The following is a 27,622-nucleotide window of genomic DNA, read 5'->3' as shown; positions in this document are numbered from 1 at the left end:
ATCCATTTCAAACTCTTAGCTACATAGACTTTCATTAGTAAAACTTATCATACATATGTCATGAGCCGACAATCCACATTGTTCAACATTCATTTAGTCAATTTATTATCATACGTACGTACACTTAATCGTCCTAACACTTAATCATGATTCTTTAAATTCTCATAGACATATTCATAAGTCTAATCATGTCACTCGCATATTCATTGACTTTTCAGAAGTCAACGACCATACTTACTTATTCCCCACTTATGAACACACACATTTATCTTGATATGATAAACTATTTTAGTAACGCCATACACATTTCATAATCATGTCATGTAGTACATACAACTACATGATCACTTGATTTCTTACTCGATATTCACAAAATCAATTTACACATAGTAACACTCTCATGATCCTACATTTGACAACTACATGCCAAATTAGACAATTTAATGTAATCGTAACATCAAGCTTTACTAGTTGTCTTCAACCTATACACTAGTACTTACTCATTTTTAAATTACCATTATGTCACTAATCCAACTCATGGTGTGCACTACCATTCAAACATCGGGTAGTAATTCCTAATGCATACTTCACGGAACCATCTCATCAACTAACTACTCACATGTATTTCATCCAAAACACGTATCTCATGCTAACTTAATTATCAAACATAACATTATCACATTCTACTCCAAATTACCAAATTCTTGCAATAATTTTACTTGCTAGCTTCACCTAGACATTTCATCAAACACTAGGCGTGCGTACTAACATTTATGCATAATGTACAAGTAATTCAAGCATATCCTTTCCATATTCAAGCAAGATCACTTTGTCATCAAATCTACATCATGTTTACTATCAAAACCTACCACATATCCTATGCATCAACATAATCATCAACATACACATATTCATCATGACTATTCTCATACTCATTGACATAGGTTTCATTCCAAATCACTATGACAACCAAAACTTAGCCATAATTCAACTTAAACATGATAGTAATAGTAAACTTTCATCCTAATTTGGATCAAACTCACATATTCATCAAAACCCACTTCATGATTGTTCATCAAATCAGAGAATTAAGGCATACCTTGGCTAAAGCTTGCTTAGATAATCACTATTTTGACTCATGCAAGTTCGAATTCAGCCCAATTCGCATCCAATTTTGTAGATTAGGGTTCATGAGGGGTTCCCCCTTTCTTTCTCTTCTCTGATCGAACACACACACACACGCCCAGTGTGTGTGTTTGTGGTTTTTATTTTTGTTTTATATTTAATCTTTCCATTTATTCAAAACCACCCCTCATGTTTGTTACTTACTCATTATTTAACCCAATTCCATAACCTATTTTATTTTAACCAAGTTTTTAACTAAGTTTAATAACCTAGTTATTCCATTTCTTTCTTTTAAACGTGGTAACATACTAGTAACTGACGAACTCGAGTTTTTGGGGTGTTACACATGTATTGGGCCAAATGCGGTAGGTTACATGTAAAAACCCGACACTTGAACGGGTGGGGGTGTTTGTCGAGGTTGTGGTGATTGCATGTCTCATCTTGGTGAATTCTTGATCGATAACACTCAGCATTCTCCTTCGTCAGTGATGGTGTTAATGGTCCTTGTGTCACACCCCGATTTCCACGTGTTTCACCGGTGGGCCCGGTGGGGGATTACCGTGACGTAGTTGGCAACAATATAGTCAAACCACAATATTTAAATGCACAGCGGAAGCATAAAGATAGATTATATTTCAACCATCAAATGTAATATCCAAGTATCACAAGTAGTTGAAATGAATCCACAGGGGATCAAAATAAAAATATAAATATTGTTCAACAGATATGGCATTCCAAGCTTGCGAGACTCTAACGATGCTTAAGGAGTGGCCAGCCTATTTCGTACAGAACCTGCATTTAATCTTTTTGGAGAAAATACGTCAGTTTACACTGGTAAATACATTCAACCGACACTTTTATAAAATGTTTAAATAAAAATTGATTTGAATGCACAAGGCACAAACTCTTTATAACTTGGGATAATTTATCAATTAAATCTTGTAAAAGAATTACACGTTCACTATGCGTTCGGTCGCCCGGGTCGTGCCGGGTTTAAGGTTAATAGACACGCCACAAAGCATAAAGTCGTGGCAGAAAAACCAACGGTTATACCTTTATAATTATAGACATATTGTCGGGTGTACGCCTACACCCGCGTGTCGAGGTCGTGGCCATTTCGTAAAATGATGCCAAGGATATCCGGGACATGGTCATTAAGCTCCCAAAGGCGTAAAGCCAACAAAACCAATTTTTAAACGGGTCACATTGATAATACCCAACTACTAATGAGTTGGGGTCAATTGCCCGACCAAGCGGTATTTTAAATACCGTAACCCAAGCCCGTATAACGGAAAATAAGTTAAAAGTATTTACCTGAGCAAGTAATAACCTCAATCAAATAAATGCAAGTTTCTTTTACTGGTCTCCTACTCTGGAACGAAGGTTTAAACAACCTATTAGAATCCTAACGGGTCTTTTATTTAGCCTTAGCTTAGACCGGTCAGTTTTAAAGGATATATACGGTTTAATCGCGTGAAAGGCGAAAAAACGGGAATGGAATGTGGTTTGGACCCAATAAGTTTGAAGACTTGTTTTATATGGGTATAATAACCACACTCTGGATTTTGAGGTATAAACGATAAGGTTTGACCCGTTTCGGCTAGTTTATGTAAACTAGTTACATAAACTGAACCGTGCGCGCAGAAGGCGTAACGGGTAACCGTGAGAGTCCTACACAGGTTTCCTAAGTTAATATGCTCTAAAGAGGTTGTGGTATCAGTAGGATACCTTCCATAATGCCCGTAACGAGTTTTAAATCCAATATATGCCCCGCAGGGGTATTCCGGTCTTTTAAAGATTATAAAAGAGGTTTCTGAGTTCTACAGGAAATCTGAGTTTTCCGAACAGTTTATAAAGTCCAAAATACTCTATTTATTATTTAAAATCAGTAGCAACTGGAATCGGGTCAAAATACCTTGTAGAACTCAAGTTATGTCCGAAAAAGGGTATATTCGGTAATTACTGGACCGATGCCATAACCGCAGGTTATGAGCAGGTTAAAAATAATTAAAAATCTTTAAAAATCTCAAAATATTGTTTTACATCAGTGTGTAAAAGTTTTGGTGTCGAAATTTGGGTTTAGATAGGCCTTATGCTAATTGCGCCGTTTAATTACTAAAGTTTCCGTAATTGCGCTATTTAGCATAACTCCCGTTCTAGACCTCGGATTGACGTGAAATTTTAAGGACATGCTTAGAAATCAGTAACTAAGGTTATGGTCCTTTCACATGTCCAAAATTCTCGTTTTAAAGTGAAAAGGGCGTTACGGTCGACTTTTAAGCATTTAACGGAAATGTGCTAAAGACTCGGACAAACAACGAACCGGTTACAGAGGGTTATACCATCATGTAACCTGGTCCTAATAGAGTCCTAAGGCATATCTAACTCATACCATAACGGGTCAGAACTGAAGTCAAAGCAAAAGTCAAAGTTTTGCGACTTTCTGTTCCGAACCGGGTCTAAACAGTAAATGGTCGGATCAAACAAGCTTAGACTAGTTAATATACTTATTATCATGTTATATGAGTGTTAATACAGGTTACACGCCATCTACATTACTGATTATGCATAAAATCGCAAAATATCATTCTGTTGACTTTTTCTACGCAAGTTTGACTCGACATTCGGAATAGTTAGAGTGGGAATCAGAGGGTGCCCTTTTTGGGGCTTAATGCCCACATGATTACCAACATATAACTACCTTTGATTCGGCAAATCACTGGACCATTTGTGATTTATCGTAAAGTCAATCGTTAATTACGACGGATTGACTTTTGGGCTAAAACTAAGCAAAACTTAATTAAGAAAGATCAAGCACACTTACTGAAGTTTTAGTGAATGACCAGGGATGCTTAGAGAGGGCTCTTGTGCTTCAGAAAGCTCTAGGAGTGAAGAAATGAGGTGTGAACAATTGTTACAACATGAATGGCCTTTTATAGCAATCTTGGATGAATTAGATCATGACAACAAGTGCTACAAGTGTTCTTGGATGATCACCAAGTGTCCCTGAGTGCTAGGGGTCGTTTAGGGGGCGCCCATGCTCTCATAATGGCATTCTAAGTCGGTTAAAACAGCAAACAGTGCTCATGTCCATGTTTTCTGTTACTGGGGGGCTGACGCGGCCCGCGTAAGAGATCACTTAACTCTTACGCAGGTCGCCTAAATCTTTCTGACAAACCCATATCTTCCATTGACCATGCGGCCCGCGTAAGATTGCTTGGTTCGCTAACGCGGCCCGCCTGAGACCAATATTTCAAGATTTTCAAATCTTTTGTAATTATTGCCCTGACCTTTCGGTTTCGAAGGGGTAACTTTTGCGTTTTGGGCCTCGTTTATTTACGATTAAGGGCCTCGGAACTTTTACCCAACTTATTAACCCTTGGTTAATTTATTACTACACGAAAAGTCATAACTTTCAATGATTGACGCTTTTAATCCTTCTCATACGAATTCGATCATAACTTTCTCATTTTAAAACGGAACTTCGCGAAATTTATACCGTATATTCTAGTGAGCGTAATTTACTGTTACAAAGTCTCGGGTTTGTCAAAGGGTCACCCAGAGGTATAAATTAAACATGTTGACACATTTAACCCCTGTAGTTTGTAATCTCTCACTTTCTTCCACAATTCGTTCCGTACGATTCATGATTTATCCGTTTGAAGGTACGAGGATCATTTAGGGTTACAATACAGTATATGTATCTCTTGTTGACATTTTTAACCCTCGAATTTACATACTTCCAATGTTTGTCAACTTTAGTCCTTTAATTAATATTTAATACCACGTGTAAACTTATGACACGTGTCAATACATCATTGGACGAAAAATTTCGAGGTGTTACACCTTGGGAGTTGTTAAGTTATTGTGTAATGTGGATTGTTTAGAGAAAACACTTTCTACTCGTTGTTGAATGGAAACGTGATGGAGATAATGGGTTGTGAGGTATGATTTTTGTAGAAAAATATGAGAGTAGTGTGTTTTGTGTTAAAAACATGGGTTGAAGTGGTATATATATAGTGTTAAAATTAGTTATTTTTTAAAAAAGCAGTCGATGCCCCAACGGTCAAACCAAGCATGGCCCACATCTCACACTTGTTATTGTCCCCTATTGCTTTGGTTGGGGTTCAATAGTGCCCCCAACAACGCCGGCGGTATAAAGGGGGCTATTGTTTGAAAATCTCTAAGATGGTATGGGGGTAGCGACCCATATATTAATCTTCGTGTTTTAAGTTGGGGAATGTTGGATGTTTAAAGAGTTAAGTGACAAGTAGGTATTTTGTAAGTTTGTAATATTGAAGGGTTAAGTGAAAAGGAGGTAGTTTGTAAGTTTGTAATCATAATTTTCACTGGCACTTTATTTCAAAAAAAAAAATTATCATCAATTTTTTCATATATTAGTTACTTATATTTAAGAACTACATTATAGATTGAGGATAAGATGACCTATAAATTTAGTAGTTTGTAATAGACACAAGTGTTGGTGCACTACATCTGTCGACTTCGTCTTGGATCGAGTCTTAGCCTTAGAGTGTTAGATCAGGGCACATTTTATGAGAAAACAGGATATTGTATAACTGTTAGCAATAGGTTTCGCTCATAGGGTCTTAACCAGATAGTTTCGCTTATATGGTCATAGGAGGTTTCGCTTATTCGGTCCATGTAGTTCCGCTCATGTGTCAACATGAGGTTTCGCTCATGTGTCAGTGTATATTGGAGCGAAACCTCGAGTACTATAAATAGGAGCACATAAGCGAAACATATTAACTGACCTTGTAACTCGTACCGAAGTGCCGCCGGATCGAGATTTGGTTGTAAACTATCATAAATCAATGCAAAGAGGTGTTTAAAGAGAGTTACTAGCTGTTTCTACATTGATTACTTGTTTTCCGCACCTGTAATTGACGAAAACTCCTCTGAACGACTCGTTCGGGTCGAGACACGATCCTACAAGTGGTATTAGAGCTTCAGGATGAGGAGTTCTGCAGAGAATAGCTGGAATTCATCGAAATTTCTTTCTTCTACACCTTCTTTCTTCAGTTCAGAAGGTTTTACCGGTCAAAATCAGCTAAAAATTTCACGGATTGTGCATAATAGTATATAGACAAACCCTGGAAAGTTTGGTGTTAAAATTCATTTTAAAAATGGACTAAAACAGGTTCCGATTAAGTTTCGCTTTTTTGGACCAAGTAGTTCTGCTCATTTGGACCAAGTAGTTCCGCTCTTCTGAACATTAAGTAGTTCCGCACTTTTGGACGTTTTGCTCTTTTGGACCTAGTAGTTTCGCTTGTTTGAACACTCTGTGGTTCCGCTTATTCAGACACACTAGTCTCGCTCCAGTGAGCTATACATCAGTTTCGCTTATTTGAACAACACTGTTTCACTCATTTGTACAAAAGTGATCTCGCTTATAAAGACAATTGTTAAAATCTGAAAAATGGACGAGGAATTCTATAACGCCTTCGCTACTTCGGTTATCCCGATCACTGTTGCTCAAACCACAATGCTTGAAAACGAAACGGGAACAATGCAAAAACCACCCAAATTATTGAACATTGAAGAATATAAGGGATGGGAAGGTCGTTTCGAGAATTGGGTACAAGCTAACTATCTAGATGCATGGGAGTGTGTTGAAACAAAGTATGTGAGACCGTTAAATGATGATGAAGAGGAAGTGGCTACCATAGACATGAGTGCCGATGACAAAAAGAAGTACAAAAATGAGAAAATGATTTTAAGTCTACTACAACAAGCTGTAAAGGAAGATATTATGGTATTGTTACAACATAACGGAAGTTCGTATTCAATATGGAAAGCGTTGCATTCAAAGTTTGTTGGAAGTCAGGAGATGGTGAAGAATAAAAAGTCGCTTTTGAAAAAGGAGTTTGATTTGTTTAGAGGTTTGAAAAACGAGAGTACAAAACAGATCATTGAAAGATATTGTAACCTGTTGGTGAACATGAAGAGGTTAAGTATCAACAAAGACAATGAAGAGTTAATTGAAAAGCTTGCTGATGCTTTACCACATGAAACGTGGGGAACCTATCTGATGATGCTCAGGAACAAAAAGGGTTTTAGTACATTAACGTTGAGCAAATTCATTGAAGAGCTAGAAGCTCAAGAAATGGAACAAAGAAAAATTGTTCGGATGAAAGATTTCGATGGTGAACAAGATATTGGGTTGTATTATAAAGCAGGGGTGAATGAAAAGTCCATGAACCTATCTCCAAAAATAGAAACTGCTTACAATGCCAAGAATACTTCTGGAAGTTCATCATCAGGATCAAACAGCAAAACAAGTTTCACATCATTTCCATCTTTTGATCCGAACATTTCAGCAACTAAAAATGGGAGAAAACTTCAGTGCAATATTGTATTAAATCTTGAAAATGATCAAGATTATTCTGAGGAAGTTGCTAAAAACCAAATCTATTTATTAGGAATGGTTTTAGAGTCTTACAGTTGTTTTGTTGCAGGTCGTATCGGGAATCCAATGCTAACCAAGGAAGATTACGACCAGATAGATGCTGAAGAGATGGAGCTGGTGGACATAAAGTGGTGTTTGGCTAGCGTGTTACGGAGAGCTGAGAAATTCAAGCAGATCACGGGGAGAGATGATCTTTGTGAGGCAGATGTTTCTACTTTAGGTTTTGACAAATCTAAAGTCACTTGTTTTCGATGCAGGGAAAAAGGTCACTTCAAGAGAGAATGCACCAACCGCGAAGCAAGTGGAGCTCAGAATCCCTTCAACAACAATAATGATTACTATCGAAAAGCCATCTACCATCAAGTTGCTCAACAACCATCTCAACAGAATCAACATCAAGCACAAACGGCACATGGAAGACCTATAATTGAAGATTCTGGAAAGAGAGCTTGTGTGGGTAATCAAGATTGTTTGAAGAGAAAGGATGGTAGTGCTTTGGTAATTGATCAAGACGATGAAAAGTTACCCGAGGGTTTTAGCTGGGAGAATTTCACTTGGGATAACTATATTCCTGATCAAGAAAAAGCTTACACAGCCTTTGTTGCTAAAGTTGAGGAAGAGAGTGATGATGATACTGAGTACTATGCTAAACAGATGGCAAAACATTTGAAGATGTTGGAAGAAAGCGACAGTGAGGATGAGAAGGCAAAGAAGAAAAAGAAGAAGGTAAAAACACCGGCTAGCAGCGATGATGAGACAGTACCGGTAGTGAGAAGAAAAGTGATAGAAACTCCAAAGTTCGAGATTGATGAAGAAGCCATTGCAAAGAAAAGTCCAATCACTTGTGAAAATTGTGAAATTGTAAAGAAACAGAACAGTTCATTGATCCACAACATGAACCGATTGAAAGAATCATATGATGTGTTGAATAGGGCAATGAATATGTACAATGACACAAGTGAAGAGCAGGCTACAGCAATGAAAACACTTCAGGGAGCTTTTATGGTCAAGCAAAAAGTTGTAAATAACTATATTGAGAAGTGTGCTGAACTCGAACAGAAACTTGAACTTCAAAGAATCGAAACTGAAAGAGTTAACCGTTTATTGAAAAGTTACTCATGTTCGTCTTATGTCATTGACATGATTTATCCGATGGCTGAAAGCTTGAAGGCATTTGAAGACAATGAAGTAACTGAAGAAAAGAAAGTTTCAGAAGAAAAGGTTGAAGAAAAGACTCCATTGAAAAAGACCAAAAAGAAGAAAGACACTGAAAAGACGACATCTGGTAAGAAACAAGGTGTCAGTTACAACAGATGTCCACCCCCGCTGGAAAATGGATATCTAGCTAGAAATCCAAATGATGAAAGAGTCAAAAAGGCAACAAATTTACAGTGGGAGTCGGAGTCATCAGTCAATCTACCAGATAGTATTGATGTTGTGTTTACATCATCTGACACTGATCAACAGTCTCAATTGATGAAGAAAGTCGTGGATCATGTGTTAGAAAACAATGAGATAGAGGAGTCAAAGTCGGAGTTCGCGTCAGAGTCAAAGTCTGAGTCAAGCACTCCGTGTCAAACGGAAAAACAGGACAAAATAGTGTATAATAGAGAATTCCTGTTATCAAAATCTAATTTGGATGATGAACTGTTTAAAGTTGCTTATACTTTAAATAATTCTGACAAATTATATTCTGATGAGAAATTTCCAATAAGAGGTGTCAAAACAGAATTGATAAACAAGGTTTTCAAACTCAGAGAAATTAAAATTTCTGAAATAAAAGATTTATGTCTTAATGAAAAAACTAAAAAATACACTCAAGAGTTCAACAAAGATTGAACAAGAAAAAGAATTACAGTTCTAGTTCAGGTTTCCAAAAGAAATCAAACCAGAACGGTAATTTCAAAAAGAAAGGGTTAGGTTTTACTCCTACAGAAAAATAGAAAAATGAAAAATATGTTCGTGATTTTAAATCCAAAATGACATTTGTTTCAGGAACGTCAGCAGATGAAGAAGAAAAGAAAGATTTCTGGAGACAGTCAAACAATGAATTCCTTGCAAAGAAGCAAGATGAATTGAAGAAAATGGCTGAGCAGAAGAAAGATACGAAAACCTGTTTCCGATGCAACAATGTTGGACATATTGCCCGAGATTGTTCTAAGGCAATACAATCGAAACAGGGAGTATCTTGTAAACTCAAAAAGAAAGTGGTTGAGTTCGAACCACCAATTGATAGAACAAGATTGTTTAAAAACTCTACATTTGAAATTGGTGAATGTTCGAACAAGTTTTATAAGAAGAGAGCTAAATCTGACAACCAGAAATGGGTTATTAAGAAAGCTGCCAAAAGCTCTAGTGATGATTCTGATAAATCAAAATCAGAGGAGCTATCTTCGGGCGATGAATCTGACTCCACAAAGTCAGATGAGCCACAAATTGTTTCAAAAAATGAAGTTGTTTTAAAAGAAGAAAAATCAGTTCCGATTGTGAATGATGAGGATTTTCCATCACTTCGGGCTGAAAATTATAAGAAGAAAATTGGTAAAGTTGAAATTTCTAACCAATTTTATAATGATAAACAGGAATTTGATGCTGAGAAGGTCTTTAACCCCAAAGTTCAGCATATCTTTGGTAAAATGATTGATCGAAAAGTCAAAGGGGTTAAAGAATTTTATGAGAAGAAGAGAAAAGGTAAGAAACCGAGTGATGGTAGCTCGGTGAAACCCAAGGCTGGTCAGGCTTGGGTGGATGTTTTCTTCGACTAAAATACCTGACTTGCCGGAGCTCCCAGGTTGGTAAGCGTGGAGCATGAATCAGCATCTTTCTTGATGATTTATTCGATAATGTCAATCATTCAAACGGTAAAGAGGTTTGTTTGTGTTTGGTTTACAAGTGGTTAGATGATTTGAGTGTGCATATCATGTGTATATGGTAAATCAAGGACATTAATTTGTACTTGCATTTTCCTACAAATGGTTGAAAGACAATATGATGAACCACATCCCCGAATCTGTTATTGATAAACCTACAAGTGGTAAAATCAATCAAACTTATTTTCTGAAAAAAAACCATTTTGATTAAAATAAGCTTAAGTGTTTTGAAATCTAAATGGGAAAATAGTTTGTTGATAGGGGGAGTTCTGATTGTTTAAGCCAAGTGAATGGTGAATTGATGTGATTTGATATCGGTTGTCATATTTCTGTACAGTTTACTTTCATGTTTCTAGTGGGTCAAGAGCATAGATAGTTTTCATATTTTTAATGTGTTTGCATTTGAGGGGGAGTAGAAAATTTCAGAAAAAGAAAATCCAAAAACATTAGAAAATTTGAAAAAGCCAAAAATATGATAAAATCGAAAATGAGTTTTGTTGTGAAAAGAGGAAATGATAGTACATCAGTGGACTATCACAACATGCTAAAGATATGAAATGTTTAAAAGTGATAAACGATCTTACTACGGATATGTCAGTAGATTTTTGCACACTTAGTAAATTGAAACGAGATATAAACCTAATTCAAACTTGTTTGATTCGTGGGTAGCTATTCTTGGATATATGGGTAACCCCCGAAATCTTGTTTGAAAGGTCTCTCTTTCTGAGATACTAGGTCTTTATACTCAGAGATATCTGGGGTATTATTATGGGACTTCTGCTGTATGGAAATACTGACCTAGTCCCCGAATAATACTTTCTGCAAAAAGCTTTGAAATAAGCTCGCCCTCAGCAAGTTGATAAAACAATAAAATTGATAGTCACTGCTGTTCTAACAAAAGATCCTCTAAAGGGGACCCACCGAAAGTCGAAGCCATCATCTCTCTACGTATACGGAAGTATCGACCTGAGCTCTCACGGCCCTCGCACAAAACCCCTTTACAGATATCATCTGTGGTATACTCACCTGTAAGACTGAACATTGGGATCTGGATACAGGAGTATATTCAAGTGGAGTGATACACAATTAAGTTTAAGTTTCTAAAACATTAATATCGTATCTTGAATCAATTGAAATTTTGTGTGAAAATTTAAAGTGGACCAATATACTGACAATCTAGGTAAATTGTTTAGAACTTAGAATGTTTAAAGCTTAACGGTGTTAGTGATTTGTCTCATGCTGATATGATCCTCTTACACAAACTCACAAAAATAATGTCTGTAAATAGTTCATTTCTGCATTTATTTTCATTCAAAAATCCAAAAAGATTTTAGTGTGTTTTAGCATAAATTTTTAAAAAAAATTCAAAAAGATTTTCGACAACTGATATTGAAAAACTGATTTTCAAAATTCAAAGTGCTGAACATGATGAACATATGGTTTGGGAGAGTGTGTTGCTTAGATAAAAATGATATAGTTTCAAGTGGTTCATCAGTATTTGATTGATTGATTAGTTTGTGATTAATGGTGTTTATTTGCTTAAATGTTTATCATAAAACTTATGTTTGTGGTAGAGTTGTTGTGCAGGAAGAGTCAGAATGTGAGGGGGAGTGCATGTTGGAGATGAGGATCTTAAATGATGTCAACATCCAAGAGAAGAAGTTTGTTGGTGATTTAAGAGAAAGAGATGAAGATAGATAAGAGAGAAGCCCAGAGACTGATCAAGACTGGAGAAATGGAGACATAGCATTGTCAAAGACTCGATGAACGACTCCGTCAACATCTGAGGGGGAGTTTGTTGGTGCACTACATCTGTCGACTTCGTCTTGGATCGAGTCTTAGCCTTAGAGTGTTAGATCAGGGCACATTTTACGAGAAAACAGGATATTGTATAAGTGTTAGCAATAGGTTTCGCTCATAGGGTCTTAACCAGATAGTTTCGCTTATATGGTCATAGGAGGTTTCGCTTATTCGGTCCATGTAGTTCCGCTCATGTGTCAACATGAGGTTTCGCTCATGTGTCAGTGTATATTGGAGCGAAACCTTGAGTACTATAAATAGGAGCACATAAGCGAAACATAGCAACTGACCTTGTAACTCGTACCGAAGTGCTACAGGATCGAGATTTGGTTGTAAACTGCCATAAATCAATGCAAAGAGGTGTTTAAAGAGAGTTACTATGTGTTTCTACATTGATTACTTGTTTTCCGCACCTGTAATTGACGAAAACTCCTCTGAACGACTCGTTCGGGTCGAGACACGATCCTACAACAAGATAAAGTTTGGTATGATGATTAGTAAATACTTAGTTTAGCTTATATTTGGGTTATCTTCATAAATAGTAACATAATTTTATAATAGTTTGATCTCTGTTATATACCCCGATTGGCTATTTAACCCCACCCCTCTCCTCGCACGTGCAGGGGCCGCGTATAGGCTGTGTATTACGCGGCGTATAAGGGTGCTTCAAAATCAAAGATTGGCTGATGTCAATTCTGGTCTGACAATTGATCCTCTACGCCACATGTAGCCCAATAAGGCGCAATAGCCCATCCCCATATAGGCCTCGTATTAGCCAATATGGGGCGTATAGAAACTATTTTTTTACAAATGTTATTATACACTGTTTATCGTCTTAGCAAGGGTTTATAAAAAAAAAAAAAAGTTAAGTTAATTTAGAAAAAAATAGTGTGTAAATTAATCGTGTTTTAGAAGACATTATTAAAAATTGACTGTGTAGTATAAATCCCGTGTAAGCTTATATGTGTAATATAAGTCCCATATTGATGTAATAAACGTATCGTACATGTGTAGTATAGGTCTTGTATAGGCATCGTATAGACCTATGGGTGTAATATGGGCAGTATAGTATACGTGTGGTATATGTCTCATATAGGCCTATAGGTGTAGTATTGTAACATCATGTATATCTTTTTCACATTCATAAAATGTTCCAAATTTTATTTATTTCATTTTTTTAAAACCTTGTGATATACAAATAATATAAGAATTTTTTTCGTGAAAACAAATAAATATTTTAAGTCATTAATACTTTTATAAAGGATTAAAGCTTATATAAACTTTTAAGTAAAGGTCTAAACTTGCCAAGATTGTAAAGTTTTAAAAACAAAAGAAATCAAAAATTTAAAGACCTGTTTTAAACAAAGTCAAACCGCAAGGACCAATTGTGATATGCTACCAAACTTTAAAAATAAACCCCCTTCCTGTCCAACCATTCCGACGACTTCACCGTACTCCGGTGAATCCAGAAAACAAAAAACAACCGATCCATTTCCGTTTTTTTCTTTCGCGATAACTTAGCTCCTCCCTATGTTACACTCCAACCGATGTTGGAAATACAAGGCAAGACGTACTTAGATTGTTCAAAAGTATCATAACTCTAGATTGCGACAATAATTAAAATAAAAATTTTCTTTTCCATATATTTGAAAAGTACAATAGATTGTTTGGAAAGGAAAATACAACAATTTGCAAGTTTCAAGACTAAAACATAAAGAAATGCATAAATAACTTTGGTGAGTATCTAGTCCACCCTAAGTAGTTTTCTCGTATCACATAATCAAATATTTCCTAAAATATGTATAAAATATTTGCCAACACAAATTATGTCGGTGAGCATACTAGCTTGTCTACATAACATAAGTATGAGAATAAAGTCTCAAATCCAAATGTTTTAAAGTATACTAATCATGAAATCATACTAGCATGCAATAGCTAAAAATCAAATCAAAGTGTCCACTGGCGTAATCTTATCACCGAAGTGAATAAGACAGTAAAGATTGAATACTTAACAATCGTCACACCCAACCGATGGCGGAAACATCGGAGTGAGACGATCACAAGATTGCTCATAGCTTCATAACACTAGTTGTGACAATATATATAATTAAACCAAATTTCATAAATGCTAGACCATGAAATACATTGTTCAACCAACCAAAATTTGATCAAGTTGTAACAAACAGGAAACATAAATTCAAACATTGTTTATTTCTAAGGTGTGTTTCTAAGTCCACCCTAAAGTTGTTTCGTCAATGTCATCATCTTTCAACCTGCAACATGTATCAAAATAATAATCAACAAATATGTTACCGAGTATGCAAGTTTGAATACATAGCATAATACAAAATGTTTTTAATCATATCCAACATGATAAACATATACAGGTTACTAATATGCTGAACAGGTGTAAACTATATATCAAACCAAAGTTTCCAACGCAATCGTGATTACCCAACATCGTCGAGACGAGGAGGGTGTAATGTGTTTTACTTAACAATACCTCAAGAATACGGGTGGGGCGTTAAACCTATAACGCTATAATTGTTAAGGTAGGCTTGCAAAGTTAATGAGCATATAGACATAATGTATACAGAGCATATGAGATTAACAAGTATAACATATTTTCATGTTTAAACGTGGATAGAGTGTGATTTGAATAAACCAGTATCATAGTGTTGTGTGTTTTTTTTATAATGTACATGTTGCACCCAAATTGATTAAAATGAAAATGGGATCGAGTATACTCATAGTTTTGCTTAGGGTTCCACGAGAACCTAGAGTTGAGTTTGATGAAGTTTGGAACACCGAAATTACCCTGAAATGGGTAAACAGAAGTGTAAGTATTCTGATGTCAAAGAGGTTCAGATCAGATTGTAAAACAATAGAAATTACAGAATAAAAAGGCTAACAGACCTTGTTCCGACGGATGTGCGTTTCGAACGGATGTGCATTTGGGACGGATGTGCGTTTGGGACGGATGGGCGTTTGGGACGGATGTGCATTTGTGACAGATGGGCGTTTGGGGACGGATGTGCACATTCGCACGAATGGGCACATCCTTACGAAAGTGCACATCTTTAAATGCAAACACTTGTTGTTAATTGAATGGAAAACAAAAAGTAAAATGGTCAAACATGATGAACTGATGTAAAATGGAAATGAAATAAAAAACAGAATGTGCGTAAACGGCCCCATTTTTTACGAATGGGACATGCACGTTCGTACGAATGTGACTGTTTGTCAAAAAAACGTATGTTGGATCCATCCAAAACAGATCATTACTTGATGGAAATTAACCCTAATGCAAACCCTTAACTATGAAATGAGTTGAGGGCCTGATGGGTTCCAGATTCCATCAAGATTGTACAGAAATTAAGATGAAAGTTAAGAACAAGTTGTAAAAATGTTTAAAGTTTATGAATCTTGGTTCGAATCTCGTATACTTGATGCTCCAACAGTAGTTTGCCCAAGCAAACTAGTGGAAACCATCTTTGAGATGTGTTGAATCAAGAAAATATTGTAAAACGTTTAAGAATTACGATCAAAATGTAAGAAATTAAATGTAATAGGAAAATGAAAGAAACCCTTACAAAGTGCTTCTGATCGCAAGGAGGAAGTTGAGAGCGGTTGTGAAGAAGTGGGCAAGTGAAAGTGTGAAGTAGTGTTCCTATTTATAGGCTTAGGGTGAAATTAGGGTTTCCGACAGTTTCAGGCGGATGGAAGTTTGGGACGGATGTGCATTTGGAACGGATGTGCACATTCGCACGAATGTGAACATCCTCTCGAAAGTGCACATCATTTCGAAAGTGGCTTCCCTTTTCTTTTGAGGTTCAAGTTTGATAAAGCTTTATGTTTTGACCTGTTTTACGTGTAACGAGAATAAGCGTACGTCGTGTAATTAAGAATCATGCATAATGTAGTGTAACAACTTATCGAAGTTGACTCTTTCATTTTCCACATGGTTCATGTAACAATTTTTTATGCTACTTCAAAGGTTTTGCTACACATAGGAGCTTTAGACTTAGAATAAATTTTAATTTGTACTAGTTATTTTGTTTGAACAATTTGTTTCTTGTATGGATAATTTTAGCTTTATTTAATTAAATATTTAAAATTTTAGTCGATCATGTGTTATGAACAATTTCATATCACCGCAATGTGTCCACCATCGGTCGGGGTGTTACAAGTATAGGTCCCATATAGGTTTCGTATAAGCCTATATATGTATTATAGGTGTAGTATAGTATCACATCGTACCATATCGTATCTTAACTTATCATATAGTATCATACAGGTGTAGTATAAGGTGCGGTGTAGTATACTATTGTATTGTATAATAGCATACATAATAGTATAGTATACGGGACCTATACTACACATATACAATATGATTTTATATAATCATCATACTTACGCATTTGGGTATGCGGCTTGATTTTATATCTGGGTATGGGTATGGGATTAGCTATACCCGACCCATTTCCACCCCTAAATTCGGGGTGTCTATTGCAGTTACATCGGTAGAAAAGTAGTAACTCAGTTGCTACCTAAGTCCAGTTACTATCGAAGCCTAGTTACCACCTAAGCATAGTTGCTACCGATAGACAAAGTTGCTACCGATGTTCAATCACTTTTGAAGATCATTTTTCCTTGCAACTTTTCATCATCTATGCAAATGTGATGCGTTTCCAATGAAGTATCTTTAATGCAACATAATTTTTACCATCACGAGCGTCACATGCTCACTTATCGGGAAACAACACCCCCATTACCAAAGGGCAATGTTGTGAGCCCCACCAAGGGGGCTCATCCCCCTTGGAACCCCTAGAACTCAAGTGTTTCTTGAATTCTGAAATTACAACTGTCACACCCCAACCGATGGCGGAAACATCGGAGTGAGACGAAAACGAGATTGCTGAGACTTCATAACACTATTTTGTGACAATATTTAATAAACTCAAATTTCATTTCATTGATAAACTTTGAAGTACAACATTTGAAACAGAAATACAACAAGGTTCATGAAACAAATACAATAAGATACTCGAAACAAATATAACGATAAAACTAGAATTTTAAAGTGTGTTTCTAGTCAATCCTACTAGATTTCATCATCATCATCATCATCATCGTCATCATCATCATCATCGTCGTCAAATTCCTGCAACATGTTTCAAAGTATAGTTTAATACAAAAAGTATTGGTGAGTTGCAAGTCTAAGTACTAGCATAGTTATAAAAGTTTAAACAAATCCACATGGCAAAACTTGTTATCTAAAATTAACGTATAAGTGGCATGCAACTATAAGTGTCAACCCAAAGTTTACCGCTAGCATAATCTTATCATAGTAATAATAAGACCGTTCTGCTTTATCTTAACATGACCTCAAGAATACGGGCGATACGTTACTCCTATAGCGCTATACATGTTAAGGGAGGCTTGTACGAAGTTAATGACAAGTATAAAGCAAAAGAATAGTCCAGTAAACACGACTTCAAGCATAACGTATTAAGCATGTATATTGGATTGTTTGTGTTTGAGCATAAAGTATGTGTGTTGCGTGTTTGCTAGCATGAAACGTATTGCACCCAAAAGTGTAAAAAGTAAAATGGGTCGAGTATACTCACGGTTTTGCAAAGCTTTCCTTTTTTAAATTCCGTGAGTTGATGATGGTGAGAGTCGGAACACCGAGGTTACCTTACATGGGGTAAACGAAGGTGTGTGATTTATTCGGAGTTGAACGGAGGATTCTGGTTGGAATTAAAGTACAAAAGTATGTAAACATGAAAGTATATCTTGTCTAAGCACTCGTTTTAGACACTAAGTTTATGTGATTTCATGGGTCCTGATTTACCCATTAGAATTGTCAACGAGGAACTTGGAACAAAAGATAGAAAGATAACCGAAATACATAACACTGTTGGTGCGGAGGAAAGTCCTTTCGTGCGAAGGGAACTAGTTCATGCAAACAGAGGTCCTTTCGTGCGAAGGGGACCGGTTCGTGCGAACAAAAGGTCCTGTTGAACATTTAACCATAGACCGGTTAACGTCAAGAATTTGGTTTAGTGTATTTTATAATTTATATTATATAGTAGTATTAATCAGTCCAGTATTGTCACAGATTTCATGTATGTCAAGCATGGAGGTACGAACACCTCGCTGTATGATTCCTCAAACCTCAAAGTTAATCGACATAGTCGATAAACCCGGTTGGTCATGAATAATAAGTATAACACAAATAATTAAATAAATTATCCAAGCTGTCAAGTATGAACAACCGGGTGTGTCATTCCCAATATGGCAAGTGTTGGAGGCAAGGTGGGGTTAACGTACTTTGATTCTAGGAAACTACTTGGGTGTTCAATTACAAGGTATGCAAGTGAGGTAGTGGAACTAGTTTGGAAAGCCCAGGCTCCCACGGTTCACACTTTCACCAGAACACAGGTTCGTCCACATTGAAAATGACGAATCCTAGATGGTTTCAACACTTGGAATTTTGTAAGAAAGAAAGTGAAAATAATAGAATATTACTTCGTGCCAATGAACTCAGTCGCACGAATGGAGTCAGTTCGTTCGTTCGAAGGGACTACTTCGTGCGACAGAGTTTGGTTCGTTACGAAAACCTCTGTTTCGAGCTCGTTTCTTGGAGAATATCAACCTCAACACAAACCCACAGTTATGGACTTAGCTGTGAGCTCGATGAGTTCCAGATTTCACTAAGTTTTCAAAATTAGAATGTATTGTTCAAGGATTTTTAATAAAATAAAACAGAACTTGTAATCTTCGTTTGGACCTCATAAGTGGTGAGGTTTCACTTTAGATTGCCAAGGAAAGTATGTGAAAACCATTCTAGAGGTTATCCAAGTTATGAAGATTTGAAGAAAACTATAAAAAGTAGAGGAAAAGGAAGGAAATAGTAGAAACTGGTTATGGAAAGTGAGTTAGGACTCACTTAGAAGCTGCTGGAATGTCCTGTTTGAAGTGCACAAGTTCAGTGAGTTGAGAGAGAGTTGAGTGTTTGGAAAGTGTTGAGTGTGCAAACGGTCTCTTATTTATAGATGCGGAGTAGTGTTCATGCGTATGGGTTGGTGCGACTGAGGTCAGTTCGCACGGATGGGAATAGTCTCTTCGCACGAATGGAAGGTTCACTCGCACGAAGGGAAGTCCCGTCGTATGAAAGGGTTAAGTTCGGCCATATTCGCGTTAGTCGGTTTAAGTATTTCAAGCATACAAGTGTAAAGTATCAATATAATGCATGTATAAACTGATGTTTCAAGTATTCCAAGAGCGAGTTTTCGAGTATGAGCATTGAAGTTTGTAACAAGTATAAAGTATTAAATAATAGAGTTTCATTATGATCAAAGACTCAGATTACAATGTTTGGAAAAGAAATACGAACTCGCTACAATTACAAGCTTCCATTATTAGAAATACAATCATACTTTCTAAATAAGGAAAGTACAAAAAATACGAAGCGTTACAGCAACTGTCTTGAACATTGCGCACTACACACCTTCTACTTTATACCGTATATTAAAGTCTGTCACTTGTCTTTTAAGTAATTCTAGCTATCCAAAGAGCTCCACACTACTAAAGTTACCAACAATACACTATTCAAAAAAACTATAATACCTTTACTAAGATCAATAAAAGTCATGTAATTTATTTATGACATTAAACCTTCTTTTAAATAAAAAAAAGTTACTTAATATTAGCTAGAAGCGTGAATAGTAACTTGGCGGAAATTGACGTGTGGATTATCATAAACATATATTTTACAACGCATTAAAACCCAAACTCGAGCGAATGCGCTTAGGCGTGAGTTCAAACCCATATTTCCACAGGGTTGTTTTTAAAGCCTTTTTTTATTAAGATTAGACGGTTTTTAATCTGCCGCCTTACGCACCTTCGTCTTCTTACATGAACATGGTGCGTTCTCTTCTAGGATGTCTACGGCTATTTAATTAGATTTGGCTATTAATGCGATAGTTTTACCTCTCAAGTTTCATTTTAAATACTAAAGTAAAAAAATATGAATTATATAGGTAATAAAACAAAAAAAAACTCATCAAGGCGAGGGATAAATGGGATGACTCGAGGCTGAGCGCGACCGACTAATTACTCAAGTTCGACACATTTAACTTAAGATCTTGTAAGATCAATTCGTTTATCGTATATAGTATAACTAATGTATGAACATTAGCCTTTGATTTCAAATTATTTTCTATACAAAACAGTTAGCTCCATATTTATTTAACATGATATAAGGGTGAATGAGAGTGGGAAGCGGTAAAGTGTCAGTAAACACCTTTACCTAAACCCAATTAGGTAAATCATCGTCAACGTTTTGGAGCATTAGGTAATACCATTAGGTAACTACTCCCTTCACCCTAAAAGTTTTATATTCATATTTTATAGTTATCATTATCTTACAAGTTTTATGGTGATTTGAAGTTGAAAGACTCAAAAACCCTAATTTGAATTTGGTGGCACCCTCTTTCATCCTCAAGCAGCACCAGCTGTATATATAGCCAAAGATTGTAGTACACTGAGAAAAGCCTGCTGCCTTTTTTGTTTTCTTTTCATTTTACCTTCTATCTATCTATCCATCATATCATATCAACACTTACTTAGTCTCAAGGGGCTTCAAAAGACCCCATTCAGTCTTTGCAATCAAACAACTGGAGCCAACCCTGTGTTTTTGAGTTTCAACTCAGACCACATAGAAACACTGTGGAGCCCCATTTTCATCATCTTTCCTTTGCCTTTGCCTTCTCCATCCATCTTAGAGAGAGAAAGACACCCACCCACATATACATATAGAGAGAGAAAGGGTGCAAGAGATCTTATATATTTATAATGCAGCAGCACCTGATGCAGATGCAGCCCATGATGGCAGCCTATTATCCCACCAACAACGTCACTACTGATCATATTCAACAGGTTTCAAGTTCTTCCTCACTCAGATGTTTTAACCTTGTATATGTATGTATATATCCTGTGTGTCTTGTTGTTTGGTGTATTTGTTCAACTTTATAATAAATCTTTTTTTGTTTATTTATTTTTTTTGGCTTTTGCCTGCCTTTTCCCTGCTTGTTTCTTCATCTGCAACAAGTTTCCTGTATACATAGATCTTATTATTACGTGTATGTGTAATTTACTGCTGTACTTTATGCAAAAGTCTTCTTCACCTTGCATCATCTGCACACTACTGATCATAATAATAACTCCTGCAAAACACATGTCTGCTACCTCTTCCACCTTTTGACTACAAGAATATATATAGTTATTTTTTACATTTATTATTTTGTTATTTGTTATAATCTTTTCTTCATCATCATCTACCATAGATGCCTTATCCTTTGCTTGGAGAATATTTGTTAAAAGTCTTGAACTTTGCATACCTTTTGTGTTTCTTTTTTAACCGGCACAGAAAACAAGATTTTGAACCCAACCCAAAAGTATTGTGACATGACCTAACATCAATTTATTTATTATTTACATTTACAAATAAGCACTAAATAATCGTTATAAACTTATAAACAATTAAACACCCTCAAAAAAAGTTAAGCTAGTGTTTTTAATGATAACCTTACGTAGATTCTATAAGGTTTTATTTAGGGTTTTTGGGTTGATTTTGGAGAAAAACACTAGTATTTACGTTATTATTTAAAAAAAATATATTTGAGAAAGTCGAATGGCACCAGACCTGTTACTCCTGTTAGCACTCAGTGAGATACAGGTTATCAGATAAAACTGTCTAAATTCCATGAAGTCGGATATTATAATTCCATTTTTTTTTTTTTTTTGTGATTGTATGGGGTATATATATGTATGTGTATCTTTACTTATTATTAAAGTGAATATATTTTAATTTATTTTGGAATTTTATCTGCATGTGCAGGTTGGGAATTAAAGAAAGGGTTAGCAAAGATTCTTTGTGCTTGTTTATTTTATTTGTTCCATTGATTCATTTGTTGTCTTTTGTGGTCTAGGCATCTTATTAGCAGACTTCATTACGCAAATCAAGAGTAGATTATTATATCTAAGTCCTTGGTTTTTGCAAATGAGTTGGATACCATTCACGCTTAACCCCCTAGTTATAAGCTATAAACTATCTTTTGGCTTATATTATACATTCTTGTTAATTTTATAATGCATGTCAGTTTTATTTAATATTTATATTATATTGTTGTGGTTCTTAACTAACACAGGATTTGCTTCTGGTTTTTATACTTTCTGGAATAATTTGTACTTGTTTATTAAGCATTAGTTTTCCTTCATGCAGTACTTGGATGAAAACAAGTCTCTGATCTTGAAGATTGTTGAGAGCCAAAACTCTGGGAAAATGGCTGAATGTGCAGAGTGAGTATTTACATTTATGTTGATCATTTTGATAATTATTCATTGGACATTTTCAAGTTAAATAGTTACAAAATTAGATTGTGTCAAAACATCTCAATTGCAGATTATATGATTGTCATACCTTTAGGACCATCTTCATCAACCTTTTTGAGGTCTAAAGAAGATAATAAAATTGGAGCACTTTCATAAAAAAAAAGTTTGCTTAAAATCTTATGAGTTGTAAACTGTAGACTTAATTATAGACTACAAATCACACCATCAACACTACATAACCCAAATTACTTATAAATTATTTTGTTTTAGAACTTGGGAGAGCATTGCTTTATCTTAATTCTTAAAGCATACTTTTTAAATTCAACAAAAAATACTTCTAAATTTATCTCTCATTTTTGAAAAAACCTCCTAAATCTCATCCATCATTTTTATTTTTATCCAACTCACAAATACTTATTTTATTATATTTATTGTTTTTATATATTGACAATAATTTGATGGATGATGAATAGTAGCTTTTTATATATATGAGAGCATTCATATCCATTCCACCATTTTTACTCTATAATTACACTACAAACATTTACATTTTCTCTCTTTATTCAATTAAATAATATTTTTTATACATTTATCATTACATCTTCTTTCTTCTCTATTTACAACCGCTTTCAAAATATACTAAAATATTATACAGGGTGAACAATGTCCCCTTAAATATACAGATGAACAACAACATTTTCTTTCTTCACTCACAACCACTTGCAACCACTTTTTATAATATAAAAATTTCTCTCAAATAATTTTAATTTGATGGAAGGATTGTGAATGCTCTGAAAAGCTAGTGTAGCAATTTTTTAAAATATAAGGGCGGGGAAGAGAAATGGTGGATGAGATGTAAATAATATTCTTTTATACCTTTATCATTACCTTTTCTCTCTCCTCCACTCACAATCACTTTCAAAATATATTAAAAGATTATAGGGGCTGAACAGTGTCCCCTCAAATATACAGATGAACAGTAACATTTTCTCTCTCCTCCACTCACAACCACTTTTTATACTCTTTATATTATAAAAACTCCACTCACAGATTTTAGTGGGTTGGATGAGAATGCTCTAATGAGTTTGTAGTAGATTTTTTTTTTAAATTTTAAAGATATGGGATAGGTTAATGGATGGGATGTTAATGCTCTTAGACCCTAGTAACTTCAAAAAACATAAGACACATCAAAAAGAGTAAATTACATTTTTGGCCCCTGTGGTTATATCACTTTTACTATATTAGCCCAAAATAAGATTTTTTAACATTTGTGCCCCCATGGTCTCTATAACTAACTATTTTGGCCCCTGAGTCTAACTCCATCCCTTACACTGGTTAAGTATTTGTCACATGCAAGTCACATGATGGGTATTTTTGTAATTTCTCCTCCCCTTTAAATCTAACCCAAATTTTCAAGAACATCGTCATCTTCTAACCTAGATATTCAAGAACACATCATCATCTTCAAGAACACATCATCTTCAAACCCAGATCTTCAAAAACATGACCACCTTCAACCATCTTCATCATCCCCTAAACAAAACCCACATTTTAGTTTCAGATCTTCGTGAACAACAACAAATCAAAAAAATATATTAACATCCCGATTGTTATAGATCTGAAGATTCCCCCAAATTAATTATTAACCGACACATCATCTCCGCTATAAATCTGAAGAACAAACAAAACTTGAAGAACAAAAAACCAACTCATCATCTCCGCTACTTTTAACATCCTGATTCCCCCCAATTAATTCCCAATTAATTATTAACCAACCCAATAATTTGTTTAGTGGGACTTCCATGGCAACATCAATGTCAGATTATTCGTTTCAAATCCTTGATTGTTGGTTATGACCAAATCGATGGCCTGGAACATCAAAAGTAGATTTAGGATTACTTTTTTCAAAGAGTAAATTACGTGGTTCTGTAGTTATTACCGAATCGATGGCTCGATGGCCGGCAACATCAATAGAGACGGTTACAGAGAAGTAGGAGAGAAATTGACGGTGGTTCTGTAGTGGTGCTGTGGAGGCGGCAGTTCGGTGGTGATGTTGTGACGGTGGTTCTGTGGTGGTGCTATGGAGGCGGCGGTTCGGTGGTGGTGTTGTTCGTGGTGGTGGTGTGGTGCTCCCTTCTTCTTCGATCCTCTGGGGCTAGGGCTTTTGAGAGAGTGAAGAGGGGAAGGATAAAAGAGATGAAGACGATGTTGTGTTTTTGAAGATAAGGTGTGTGTGATTTGCAGATGATATGATAGAAATTAGTTTTAGTATAGGATGAGAAATTACCATTATACCCATCATGTGACTAATAATTAACCACAGTTTGGGGTTTGGTTAGATTCAGGGGTCAAAATAGTTAGTTATAGATACCATGGGGGCACAGATGTTAAAAAATCTTATTTTGGGCTAATATGGTAAAAGTGATATAACCACAGGGGTCAAAAACGTAATTTACTCCATCAAAAAATATAACAATTTTTTCTGCAGCTAGTTTTGTGTTTTATTATAATATATTTATTTTACATTAAACTTGAAATCAAACATAGACCCCTTGGTGGGCACAAACAAAGTTAATAAAAGAGTTAAGTTCTCTTGTGCATACGGTTTACTGATATTAACTACTCGTGTACTAAACTCAAAATTATAACACATAGGGTCACAACGAATCAAAAGTTTAACCCTTTTCGTCCAATTTATAAACTCTATATTTTTCTACAACCTAGTTTTGTGTTTTAATATGAAGAAATTTTTTTTATATAAAACTTGAAACCAAATATAGACCCCCTTGTGGACACAAACAAAGTATATAAAATTATTGTTTTTCACTCACTAAATAGTATACACACACACACATACTCCAAAACATGGTGGCTTGAAATGGTTTGATAATGACAGACATCAGGCCAAGCTTCAGAGAAACCTTATGTACCTTGCTGCAATTGCTGATTCTCAACCTCAAGCACCTAGTCTTCACTCTCAGGTAAAAAAATCTTCACTTTTTTCCATTGTAGCAGTATCATATCCATTCATCATTCATCAATAATTTTACAATTGTACACTAACCAGTAACAACTGTACTATCATGACTCAGTATCCTCAAGGTGGGATGATGCAGCAGCAGGCTGGGAGTCACTACATGCAGCAGCACCAACAGGCACAACAGATGTCACCACAAGCACTCATGGCTGCACGCTCATCCATGATGTACAGTCAGCAGCAGTACTCTTCACTACAGCAGCAAGCAATGCATAGCCATCTGGGCATGAGTTCTGGAACTGGAACCAGTGGACTTCACATGCTGCAGACCGACAATAATAGCGCGGGTGTCAGTGGGACCCACCTAAGTGGTGGGTTCCCCGACTTTGGTCGTAAGCAAGATATTGGTCCCACCGGTGAGGGGCGGGGTGGTGGTAGCTCTGGCGGTGGAGACGGTGGCGAGACGCTCTACTTGAAGTCGCCTGATAAAGGTAACTGATCGTATGTGATGTTCTATGTTAAGAAATGAATGGTTTACTTTGCTTGTTATGATGGAACTTAATTTGTGGTAGCATGTAGTTTTAAACGTTTATGGAAGTAGATGCTTTTATTATTATTATTGTTATATATTTGAATATTTATTATTGTTAGGTTGACTTCCAAACTTATGATGTTGGTGTTCTTTATGTTGGTGTTTTAACAAACATGCCATCAAGAATTGAAATATGCAAGAATATTCACTCAACATACTTTATAAAATTGAATTTTCATATAAAGAATTAATGTATAATAAAATTTTGATATTAATTACATAAATTTCTCCATGGTGATGTCAAAAATTCATTTTTTCTCACTTGTTTTAAGGATTAGGTATATGGTGTCAACTGTTTATGAAGTATATCGTTTGATCATTTTACCAACGTTAAAAAAATCTATTAAGTTTGTAAAGTTACCTTGTCTTTTTTTTTTTTGTGAAAGGCAAACTTCATAAAAACACAAAAAAACGCGCCATCTCCAAGCTGGAGATGAACGCGAACCACAAAAGTTACATTACATTACATCAAAATGAAACACTTGCCATCCCTTCCAATCTACTAACTCACGTTTACTCCGACTCCTATACCATATATAACCCAACGATTTTATATCGGAAACAATCTCAAAACTCTTCCTAGTCGTATTCTTAAAAACCTTCTCATTACGCGCTTTCCAAATTCGCCAACATGTTATCATAAAAATGCCGTACAATAACTCCTTTTTCTCCCTCGGGCACTCCAACTGATTGATATAAAGCTGCATATCATAAACATCAAATAAAAAGATTGGTGGTATATGCAGCCAACTGGCAATACCACACCACACCCCATAGGAAAAACGGCAAGCCGTAAATAGATGCACTGCAGTCTCCTCGTCGGCATCACACAGACTACACATAACATCGCCTGCGCAAACATTCCTTCTACGAAGAGCAGTCTTCGTGGGAATCCTATCCAAAGCCGCTCGCCACAAGAATATGTTACACTTTAACGGCACCCATTTACACCATCGAAACGAATGCCCAATGTCTTCCATACCAACACTTCTGATCCATTTTTTAGTCTCCTGCACATTAACAATCTGCAGCCTACTTTTATCCCAGTCCCAAGCGTACACATTCGAATCCAACCTGATGTTAGCCAATAACCTGGTGCATTCGATTAATTCAGCCATCTCCTGCGGAGTACTCGGGTAATTTTTCCACTCCCAAGTCATAACTCCATCGAACTCTCTATCCGCAACAGCGCACCACTTGTTCCGTTCAAGCCGAAAGAGCGCTGGAAACGAAACCTTCAAAGGAGTACCATTTAACCACGCATCTAACCAAAACTTAATCGTTAAACCATTCCCCACTTTTCCTGTGATAAGGCTGCTGAAAGACGATCCGTTTACTTTCAGCCGATTACCACAGCCAACAATTTTCGACCACACCCCCGACACTTTACTGTTACAAGAGACCGATTCCCATCTTCTTTTAGACCCATG

The 27,622-nt window shown here is 35.9% G+C and overlaps 1 protein-coding gene across 2 annotated transcripts; it reads left to right on the top strand.

Moving 5' to 3' along the window:
* Positions 1 to 20,781: 20,781 nt before the first annotated feature.
* On the top strand, positions 20,782 to 26,237 carry LOC110904534 (GRF1-interacting factor 1). Of its 2 annotated transcripts, none has more exons than XM_022150377.2 (4): positions 20,782 to 21,210; positions 22,514 to 22,590; positions 25,520 to 25,604; positions 25,716 to 26,237. In XM_022150377.2, exons 1-4 carry the CDS (start codon positions 21,085 to 21,087, stop codon positions 26,097 to 26,099), a joined length of 672 nt encoding a protein of 223 aa, XP_022006069.1. In that variant the 5' UTR covers positions 20,782 to 21,084; the 3' UTR covers positions 26,100 to 26,237. The 2 variants fall into 2 exon arrangements, with proteins under 2 accessions (XP_022006069.1, XP_022006070.1); XM_022150378.1 differs by having other exon boundaries at positions 20,889 to 21,168; positions 25,716 to 26,149.
* Positions 26,238 to 27,622: the final 1,385 nt, after the last annotated feature.

This window comes from Helianthus annuus, chromosome 14, assembly GCF_002127325.2.
Source record: "Helianthus annuus cultivar XRQ/B chromosome 14, HanXRQr2.0-SUNRISE, whole genome shotgun sequence".
In the NCBI taxonomy this organism is placed as follows: domain Eukaryota; kingdom Viridiplantae; phylum Streptophyta; class Magnoliopsida; order Asterales; family Asteraceae; genus Helianthus; species Helianthus annuus.
This window is presented reverse-complemented; position numbering and strand designations above follow the sequence as displayed.